The sequence below is a fragment of the Pollachius pollachius genome (genome assembly GCF_949987615.1).
Source record: "Pollachius pollachius genome assembly, chromosome: 1".
NCBI classification, from domain to species: domain Eukaryota; kingdom Metazoa; phylum Chordata; class Actinopteri; order Gadiformes; family Gadidae; genus Pollachius; species Pollachius pollachius.
In genome coordinates this window covers 49,060,213-49,071,153 of record NC_136934.1, presented here as the reverse complement: position 1 = coordinate 49,071,153, position 10,941 = coordinate 49,060,213, and the positions used below count along the sequence as shown (strand labels likewise).

At 43.2% G+C, this 10,941-nt stretch overlaps 1 protein-coding gene across 1 annotated transcript; it reads left to right on the top strand.

Moving 5' to 3' along the window:
- Positions 1 to 203: 203 nt before the first annotated feature.
- On the top strand, positions 204 to 10,941 carry LOC307090714 (transcription factor E2F3-like). Its single transcript, XM_079757469.1, has 8 exons — positions 204 to 696; positions 2,457 to 2,574; positions 3,751 to 3,881; positions 4,367 to 4,455; positions 5,022 to 5,180; positions 6,113 to 6,227; positions 7,035 to 7,176; positions 7,467 to 10,941. Exons 1-8 carry the CDS (start codon positions 415 to 417, stop codon positions 7,787 to 7,789), a joined length of 1,359 nt encoding a protein of 452 aa, XP_079613595.1. The 5' UTR covers positions 204 to 414; the 3' UTR covers positions 7,790 to 10,941.

Genomic DNA, 10,941 nt, shown 5'->3' with positions numbered 1-10,941 from the left:
ACCCAATGAACACGTGGCGCGGTGAACACTCGGCCGCCATTGGCCAGAGCTGCATCAATAAAGGCGGTGTCGCGGCTCCGAACGGCCAATCGCGTTCGACATGTAAATTATTTTTGAAAAACTCCCGGGAAATCTGAGTTTCGCGGGAGCTCTTGAGCGCGTAAACCGTATCCCTTCATTCATCAGTCCGTTTCCTGAAGCCATTTCTAGACGGAGGAGTCGAGAGTTGCGCTACTTTATAATCCGTTGCATCTGCCTAAATGCAATTGCGTATCGAAAAATACGCATTAACAGCCGATAAATCAGATTCCCATCTGAACTTCGGTCTGATTATTTTTTATATTTTTGCAGCCGATTAGCTGTGAAACGTGTTTAAAAGAGCGGAGGCAGAAGGGTTACCCGAGTCCTACCAAGATGAGAAGAGGGATCTCCTCGGCTCCGGACAAAGTGTTTTTAGCGGGGGTCGGAAGCTCTGCTCTGGACAATAATATAATTTTAACAACCCTCTCAGATCGACTTAACCCCGCTTTATCGAACACAACTTATTTCCAAATAATAACCACCCCTCCGCCTTGCAACATCACTCAGACCTCCAATGTATGTTTATCAGAGCCTCAGATAAACAACCTTTACTCAACTCCACAACAAGCTGCAATCAATGGATCGGGACAGCGACCCGCTTTAGGAAGACCACCGGTAAATGAACCAGCTTGTTCAAGTTTTGTCTAGCCATAAAGAAACAAATGTAGCCTGCTAAGGTTAGCCGAGCTTGTCTCCACGGCTAGCTACTTAGCCCCTCCGTCCGCAGGACTCGTTTTGGAGAAGCTTACTCAGTTAGCGATGTGGCTAACTGCTGTTAGCTCACTTAACAAAGTGCTTCTACGACGTGATCGACGCGATGGTCACCGTGAAGTTGGGCAACTTTGTGGATGAAGCTACACGTAAAGGCACACAATGCTAACTTGACTGTGCCTCGAGGTGGGCTTCAGCCCTGGCGATCAGACGGCTGTAAAGCTCGGAGATGACTAGCGGTGGCCTAGTCCTGTTGTTACTGTCTTGTTGGGGGGAAGGGAGATTGGTGGGGTGGTTGGCGACTAGCTCCAGCATTAATCTAGCTAGCTTACGTTATATACATGATGCAAAAATGATCCACGAGTGCATGAGCTAACACTGCAGATGCACCGCGGTTTCTCGAGTACTTTTAGATTTGTGTTCTGCAGTCGTCTCCGAAGATGCATCCAACTTGGATGGAGGGACGTGTATAAAAAAAGAAAAAACACGAGTTAGCTTGCAAGCCCAGTAGTAGCTTATGCATAGTTGAAAGGCACAGAGATGGCCTTGGTCTTGATCATAAAGTTTTTGTGATGCTGGCATCGGAAAGTGACTTCACATGGGCTTCATGCAAAGTTGGAGTACTTTAGGGTTTGGGGTCTTTAAAGTCGCCTACTTTGAAAAACGTCTTGTCTGTTTTTATCAGAATGATGACTGGTTCTATCTAAATTTTGACTTGTTTGTGATTATGAGACTCCTAAATTCTGCAGGAATATGAAAGCATTGGGTACGAAATGGTCTCTTGCCCCCCGTTCACATTTAAAATGGAAGTCCTTTCACTTTAATTTTGAAACCATAAATCGTATACATGTCCTGTACCAATCATGGACTATAAAGTCACTAATATTCAAACCTTCCTACTGCCTGTCATGGCCCAGGCCATATTCGAATAATACAGGCTTGATGACCTACTTTTAAAATTCTATTTAAGGTAGGTGAATTCATTGGTCCGAGGTTTAACAAAATGGAGAACTCCTTGGGTGCACAATCTTGCCATTACCACAACTGTGCAATACATTTTTACCAATTTGACATATGGATAATCAAATGCATTTTTCTGATTGGCTTTCACAAAGATCTCACATTTAAGCCTATTTGTTCTTGCTGAGATACACATATGGCTATTGGGCTTAGGGGGGGTGATCGCATGAATGCCTATTAGGGTGGTGAGCACATGAACACCACATGTCCAAGGAGTCCTCTAGTTGTGGCATTCATTAACCTTACCAATCCAGGTTTCATTCAAACGTGCATTACATGGTTATTACATGTGCATTCATTTATATGCTGTGTCCCTTGTCTACAATCAACTTAATTAAGGTTATGATTCGTGCACAATCATAACTGGGTTTGCCACGAGCTCGATTGGTGTTCTTGACGTGTGGCCTGCTAGAATCCTGAACTAAATTGCGTCAGAAATAGCAGGACATGGGCACTACTCGCTGGGCCAGCGATATGAGGGCCGGCAGTTATGACTATTATACTTGCAAGAGTTGCAATCGTGATGTACTGCAACTTGTCCTAAACGCCTGGGTAGACGGAACGGTGTATTTTGATATAGATGTCTATACTATAGATACTTGTGTTTATTGTGTGGACGTTTTGTGACCTTTTTTTTTTTACAGGCGAAGAGGCGGTTGGCACTGGACGATTCGGATCACCAGTATCTAGCAGAACCAGCCAAGACACCCAGAGGAAGAGCTGCCTCAGTGGCCAACGGGAAACACCTAAAGCCGCAAAGAAGTAGGAAGAATCTACTGCTGTGTGTGGGGGTGTATATAGGCTTGTATCTTACTTTGACGCTTTGCATCGACTTCTAAGCATGCAACGGCACATTTAATTGTAAAATTAGAAACCCACCCTTATTTCTTATTCTTGTAGTTAATCTGCACTCCGTTTAGCTTATTTTCTGTACTTGGTTGTACTTACTGAATTTTTGTAGTTTTCCCCACATTGCATTCATACTTTGATTGTTCAAAGCCTCACTTGAGGGTTTCTATAGATGAAAGGGTCGGGCGGAAAGACTAAATGTTAATGTTAACATAGAGCCTCAGCAGACTGCTTTTTTAAAATGGCTGCCTGAGTATTTTATCTTGGTTTCTCATGACTAGTACAGTAGATGGCAGCATACACCATCTAAATCTCCCTCTTGCAGATATCATCTTGACCCTAGGTTACATTTAGAAGCATGTCATTGTTGAATGTCGGATAGTAGAATCGAATAATTTGGAACTTTTTACTTATTATGCATAATTCCATTCTGTATGTTCTAATGACTCTTAACCGGTAAAGTCAAGAACGCTACCGGGTTACTTATTTGGCCTAGATTGTCATTTTTTCACAAATCAGACTTGAGATTAATTTCCAAAGTATGATGGCAGGCAACCTCAAATCTGGGTGAAAAGGGTGATTCACTTCCTTACACTTAATGTGGTCAACCAATCTTGTTGCTTGGCGAAGGGACCTGTAGGCCTGAATTGGCAACACATCCCCGACCTCCCCTACTAAACTGTAAAAAAAGGGTCAAAAGGTTTGAAATCCAAACGTGTCACACTTGCCACGCATCATACCCTACTGAAATCCTAGGAGGGGACTTTATATTCACTCAGTTACTCACACAAATCATTTCCTGTCAGTAAAATATCTCCCTAATGTAACAGAGAATAGGACATGACTATGCCCCTTCAGGTTCTTGTTTCCGGCCCAGTTTCCTGTTTAAGATTGCCCAGAATGCCGGTACTTGATGTCACTTGTGTTTTGACATTGATATTGCAATAGTGGTATCCCTAAAATGCTCAGTGACAAATTTTAGTCTTGCATATTGTGCATGTCTCTTCTTGGTGACTGTAATGTTTACACTTGGGTACACAACTAAACCACTCTTGTCCACCTTTCCCACTCGCCATTTTTGCGTTCTAGTTCCAAAGTCTCCGACGGAAAAGACCCGCTATGACACCTCTCTGGGTCTGCTCACCAAGAAGTTTGTGGAGCTGCTCGCTCAGTCGTCGGATGGTGTTCTGGACCTCAACCAAGCGGCTGAGACTCTGCAGGTGGGTTCATAGGCCACAGTAGAAGGGGATTCATTGCTTATTTTTATTTTTTTTAACTTTCTTTTTTTACAAAACTGCTTATCTTAGTTATTTCGCTGATCCCAAAATGAGATGTTTTTCTTCTTTTTTAACATGTAGCCCTTTGAGATCTTTGGATGAAAAGAGCACTATAAATACTATTTATTATTATTGCTCAACTAAATGTAAAAGTTTTCTTATTAGGGCTGTATAAATATTGTAAGTCACCGTCATTGTTTCAACCTAAAATGAGTAGATTATGTTACACATTTTTGGTAGCAAAAGTATTATACAAATGTATAAATAGAACACATCTTTCTTTATTGTCTGCATTATTGTGGGAAAGGTTTAACCAGTAGTCTCTGCTTGTATTAAGATGAATGTACGAGATGCAAAGCACGCTGCCATTGGCCGCTGTATTGCATGTATTTACAGTACATTGGTTAACGCCTCGTTACTGTATTCAGGTTCAGAAAAGACGACTGTATGACATCACAAACGTGTTGGAGGGAATTCACCTAATAAAGAAGAAATCCAAGAACAATATCCAGTGGATGTAAGTCCGTCCGACCCCTGTCCGTCCCATACGGTTTCCTTCAATGTTCACAAGTTCCTGCATGGATTACTGAATGAATGATTTGCAAATCCCCATGGCAGCAAATGCATAGACAGGCTCTTTTAAAATGCGTAAATTGGCCATTAGGAAAAGTATCCAAAGATGGCATTTTTAGCCCTCGATTTAATGTGGGTATCATCACATTTTGGTCATGTGGTGGCCAGTCACTTGCCACACCTTTGTTTAGTTGTTGGTATCAGAGCGTACCTATGTGAACAAGCCAAATATGTGTTGAAAAGCCACTGTTAGAATTCCAACGAATTGGATGGTCAGGAGCACTTTTACTTGTGTTTTGCGCCAGTTTATCCTATATACCAAAGCTCATAGCTATCAAGTGTGTAGTTGGTTAGTATCCAATATAGGCAGTTGATTAGTATCCAACCATGGCAAAGTAAGGAAAATCAGTCGAGCCAGAACTAAGTACTAGAATCCGTATCGACAGCCACTAAGCGGTATTGGTGGTTCCTGGGATGGCCTGTAACATCGCCATTTTGTCTCTTCACCAGGGGCTGCAGTCTGTCTGAGGTGGACGGGGCCTTGAGTCAAAGGCAGCGGCTTACGTCTGAGGTCTCTGCCCTGGGGGAAGAGGAGCAGAGGCTGGAGCAGCTCATCCAGAAATGCAGCCTGGATATGCGGCATATGAGCGAGATGCCAAGCAACAAAAAATATCCTTTCCATTTTTTCACATTGCAAAAAGGAAAAAAAAAACAGCCTTGATTTATGAAGCGTGTCCGTCAAAAAATGGAGCATTGTTTGTGCTTTCTGAAGGTTTATCAATTTTCTTTAATCTATCGGAGGAATTTATATATTTACAGATTTGAAATTGCGATGTGTGACAATACTGTTGTTGAGTCGTATTTGGTGCATCAAACCTTAATAACTCTTGGTTGACAATTGGTTGCTAATAACTTTGTATTGATCCAAATGCTTAATGTTCCGTTTAAAGTAGGGACGCACCGAAATGAAAATTCTTGGCCGAAACCGAATATACTGAAACAGTTGGCCGAAAGCCGAAACCAAACACAGAATGTGGCTTTTGCTGTTTTTCAGTCATTAGTTTTAACAGGTGCGCTCGGCTCTTTTTTCATCTCCGTGTATTGCCATTAAGTTGTTTACAAACTTCCGTGCGGCTCTTTTTTAATCTCTGTTTTCATGAAGCGCACCCGGCTCATTCCACACTGGTTGCTTTTTTTTTTCTCACATCAGAAATAGAAATGTTCGGTATTTTTTTTTGGCCTTTTTTACTGAAACCGAAAATTATGTTTTGGGCCATTTTCGGCCGAACATTTTTTCGTGGCCAAATTTTCGGTGCATCCCTAGTTTAAACTATCTAGAACGGGGTAAACAATGTTTTCAACATGTGCGCTCATCATAAAATGTTAATTAACTAAGCCTCTAAGATGCACTGTATGTCAAGACAATGGTCAGGTGTGGGCGCACATTTCGATTTGCCTTTAGGGCATTTAGCAAGACCCTTTTATCCAAAGCGACTTACAATAAGTACAGTCATCAGACGAAAGAGAAACAATATATCGTTGTCAACACGCATGCGCACGCACTGAACCGACCCAGTTGTCACTCCTTGATTCCCCTGCACGTTAGCCTATGTCACCTACCAGGACATCAGGGAACTCGGAAACCTCCGGGACCAGACGGTTATAGTGGTTAAAGCTCCTAGTGAAACCAAGCTGGAGGTACCAGACCCTGAGGAGGTATGTAAACGCACTGTCCCGGGCAGATGTATAGCGTCTTGTCTTGCATCCACTGCCTTTGGAAATGCATGAGATATCCAAAGGATTTGGAAAGGGTGGGAGGATTTAGACTTGATGCAGAGTACAGTTTGAAAAAGCCACACTTTAGTTCCTTGAAAAGTCACTTTTTTTCGTGTAATGTTCTTGGACAGCATTTGAAGAATAAACAACTGAAGGGTAACAAGGCTGTTTGTAGCTGTAAGGTGAAACCCATTTGTGCTCTTGTTTGTTAAATCTTAAGCTTACTCTATTGCCAATTGCATACATTGCATGCTCTCACCAGTCTGCTCTTTGGTTAAACTTATGATATCCAGGGTTCCATCCCAGTCTTTAAAAAAAAATAATCTGGATCAAATTGATCCGGATTTGGATATCCCATGTTTTGCTATGCAGGATCACCTGATCCATCTTACTTGTATGCCAGTTTTTAAAGGAACATTGGATTGAATCACTGTGATCCAATTACCAAATTTCAGGATAACCAACTGGATCCACCCATCCGATGGGATCAGGATAATCCAGTTTTTTTTGGATCAAATAGATCCCAAACCGAGTTCAAAGTTTTGAAAAACCCAAAGGGCAGGTTTGATCCAGATCAAATGTAAGATCGGATCACATGATCGGATTTTATCTCGGAATCCCTCTTTTGAATTGAAAAACCCATTTCCAAGATTTTATCCAATCCGTGATCCGAAATCCAACTGGATTACTTTTGAGAAGCCGGGCCAAGGTGACTAACGTAGCCTCTCATCATGGTCTCCCTTCCAGAGCCTCTCCATCCATCTGACAAGTACGAAGGGCCCTATAGAAGTTCTGTTGTGTCCTGATGAGGAAAACGACCCCAAGAGTCCAGTGAAGAATGGCAACGTGGACATCAACGGGAACTCCCCCTTCGTCAAAGTTGTTCAAGGTGGGTGGTGAAACACGGCTACCTCTGACTACCTGGTGGACCGGCTAGTCATCCGCCAACGACCGGATAGGTACATGCAATGACCTGCTGTTGTTAAATGAGCGGATGAGTGAACGGTTATCACTGGCCCACCAGAACACTGACATTCACCCACCGGTATCTAGTATCAAAAGGGTCCTTCAGAAGTCGCAGTGAGAGTATCTTCGGTGGCTGTACAACCTCCATGCTTCTCAGACCCAGGGTTTGGGAGACTCATTTGCAAATGCCTTGTCTTGTGCTTGTGCTTCCAGAACCCATCAATTCCAAAACCACTTCCGGCGGCAAGTCCCTCGCACCCCCCCCCCCCTCGAACGAGGCGGTCTCCGTCACGACACTGTCCCCCATATCCTCCCCCTTTACCAGTCTTCTGCAGCAAACCGAAGACCAGATCCCGCTTGCCTTAGGGGCCCTCGGGGGTGCCCTGGGGCCCTTCCTGAACCTGGGCCCCCCCAACCTAGACCAGGACGACTACCTCTTGGGCCTCGGCGAGGGGCAGGGAATCAGTGACTTGTTTGACGCCTATGACTTTGACAAGATTCCGACGCTGGCCCTGGACGACCTCCTCTGCAGCTAGTGGCGGCTGAAAGGAACTTGGAAACTAGCTTTTTTTTTTTTAAATCAGTGATTCAGTACGCGAGGGAAGAAGACTCGGTCACCTGTACAATGCTCACCGATTGGCCCACTGTGTTGCCGATTTAGGCATCTTTAAAATTTGGATGAAAATGGACAGTTGTCTCACTGTATCATTTTTTTTTTTTGAGCAAGAATTTAAATGCGACCCGACAAAGGACCGAACTCGGCAGATTTTAGGAGGAGCGTATTTCCCGACGTAGAGCCTATTCCGTCTCGGTCCTTCTCAAAAGGTTAAACGGTTCCTGACCACGAGGGAGTTTTGTTTCGAACCAGACCCTCCCCCCCCCCCCCCCCCCCCCCCACCACAGTTGGGAGGGCCTCAGCCCTCAAGCAGAGAGATGCCATGTGACACAGAACAGTTGGGATAACGGTTACTTTTCTTACCTATCTTGTATACCAATTATGTCTGAAAGCCGATACTGTTGACTGTTGTGTAGAAAGCGAACATGGACGAAAAAGAAACCATAACGATTGCTATCGCTGCGAACCCGAAACCAAACTTGCTAATTGTGCCGCGCAAGACCGATGAGTTGCTGAAACCGCCTCCTGAGTTCGAATGAATAAGTTGATAGTTTGGTGTTATGACTACATCCTGTAGTAGTATGTTTGCAGTCGTTTCTAGCCACCCCTGTGCCTGACGAGTACAATTACGTGCTTCCTTATACCTTAGTCCCAAATCACAGTTATTGAGACCTGATGCAGTACCCAATCAGAAGGTAAGTTTTTTTAAGTTAGCCAAGGAAGTGTCCAATGTGTTCTACGGGCAGAATTGGTATCCTGCCCGCACCTAAAACAGTCTTCACACGAGAAGAGACACCACCTCTAACATGGCATTATCGGCTGTCATTGCACACACGCCTCGTTTTCTTGACTTTTCAAACGGGACAAATGTTTTATTGATTCCCTCACTAAATTTTTATTTGTTGTGTTGGTGCGAGGTTGAATGATAAGGTTGCGATATAACGTTTTCCACAGTTGGAAGACAAGGCTCATGTTGTTATTTCAGTCACATCTGCATCGTTTTTCTCTGTTCCACTCTTGTGCTTGACAAGGGGTATCATTAGGTGAGATGGAATTGAGTAGGGCCTGAAACGGGACATTGCCAGATGCGTCCCATGGATGTTTTGTAGACTGTATTCACACATAAATGCCCTCAAATCCAAGGCTAGCTTAAACAAAATGGCTCACTGACTACTGCTTGTTAATGACACCGTGAACCTGTTCTTGTTACAATATTAGATGATTTTCTCGAGGGCACAAGTCAGGCAAAACGGACCTCAGTTTGCCGTTCATTCAAAACAAAGCTATGCAAACTAAAAACCACTCATTGATTTAAGAAACCACGCTTTCATAAGTTTTATTTGGGAAAGAACATGCTTTGCTGCATATGGCTTTGTGGTACTTTGGGGACAAAGTATCATTGGTACCTCTGGGAAAGTAACTAGCTGGACTTTTAGCGGTTTCTCAACAGGTCATGTCCATCACATCACAACCTTATTTTACGATGACTTGCATTTGGTATGTCAACAAATACTAAATAATTTGTCAACCCCCCACTGAAACTTCATCCCTATTCAAAATACATTTGAACCATTTATGGTTCACTAGCCGAGCAGAGGGTACAGATTTCTGTGAAAGATTGTGACTTTTTAAAGATTTAACAATTCGGCCCACAACTGCCATAGATTTCTTACAGGTGTTCTTTTGTTCTTTGTAATTTTTAATACAATATTGAATTTAATGTAATCAAAACGGGCTGGAAGGATAGAGCATCTGCATATCAGCCAGCTTGTTGGATCCCACATAGGCCGTATGGCTGCCTAACTCCCAGTTCTGTGTGTGTTGTAGAAGGAGAGCCGGGCTGTGTGTGTAGGGTCAAGTGTTTGACTCTATTCATGAGATGCAGTCGGCTGCCTCTTGATGTTCACGATATCAAGGGGGTATAGTCCGAATGTGTGTGGGTGTGTGTTTCAAAATGAGTTTCAAATGGCCTACATTTTTGAGCTCCAGTCTTCGCATTGCACTTTTGACTTGGATGATCTTGATTTGTCACTTTTGCTTGTTTCAGCTTTCAAATCTGAAATATCACGGTCATAAGTGTGTGCATGCCTGATAAAGGAAAATCTGGATAAGTGTATTTTCTTTTCTTTTTCTCAGACGTTTCACCCATAGATTATATTTTTTAGACCATAGAAATATTCGTATTACAGGAAATGTCAGGTGGGGCAGTCAGCTTGTCTTGCTGAATAGCAGGAAGGGATCTGGAAAAACAACATATCAGGGCTGAGTTTTGGTTTGTGTATTAGCCTTCACCCACTGTAATCCCATATGTCAGTGTGACATTTCCATGACTGCTTAAACCTGTCAATACAGAGGTATGTTTCATGTCTCTGATGTCAAAATAACGCCCCCCCCCCCCCCCACACTTTCATATTTACTGTTTTATTTATACAGAACCTCCGACGGTTCAAACATTTTTGTGTGCTATTCTAAAAGATGTCTATGGCTTACTTGTTTTTCACCCATATTTAGTTGACCGGAATCTGGTCAAAATATTTGAATAAAGCCTATTTGTGACTTCATTGAAGTAACGCTTTGGAAAAAGAGTGAAATGAGGTGGTGCTTTTAAAAGTACCATGTCCCAAGTAAAGCCAGATCTGTTGGGAGCATTCAGCGGTGAAAGGCTCCGACGACGGAAGCCCTCCCACTCAGAAACGACCTGATTTTTCCAGGGTCATTCCCGGGGCTACATGATGTGAAAGGGCAGTTCTATCTCCCGGTGTTCAGTGCATTGCAATATTGGACGTTTTGATGCATCTAAAATCAGGCCCGTGTGAAATTTGGGTGACAGCCCAAAGAACATTCCAGGGTATTGGTCAAATGTCAATGTCATATGCCTGTTGTTTAGAATGGGAATTCTTCTCAGTCCCTCTTTCAGCCAATCAATGGTCGAGAGGAATTCTTTTTAAATTCAAACCCCCCCCCCCCCCCCCCCCCCCCATAATAAATTAACTAATCTGGTTAATCTCCAGGTTTTAGGTTTGAGTGCATGGATGAGGTTAGTGTGGTGTTGTATATTTGGAGGAAACTGGT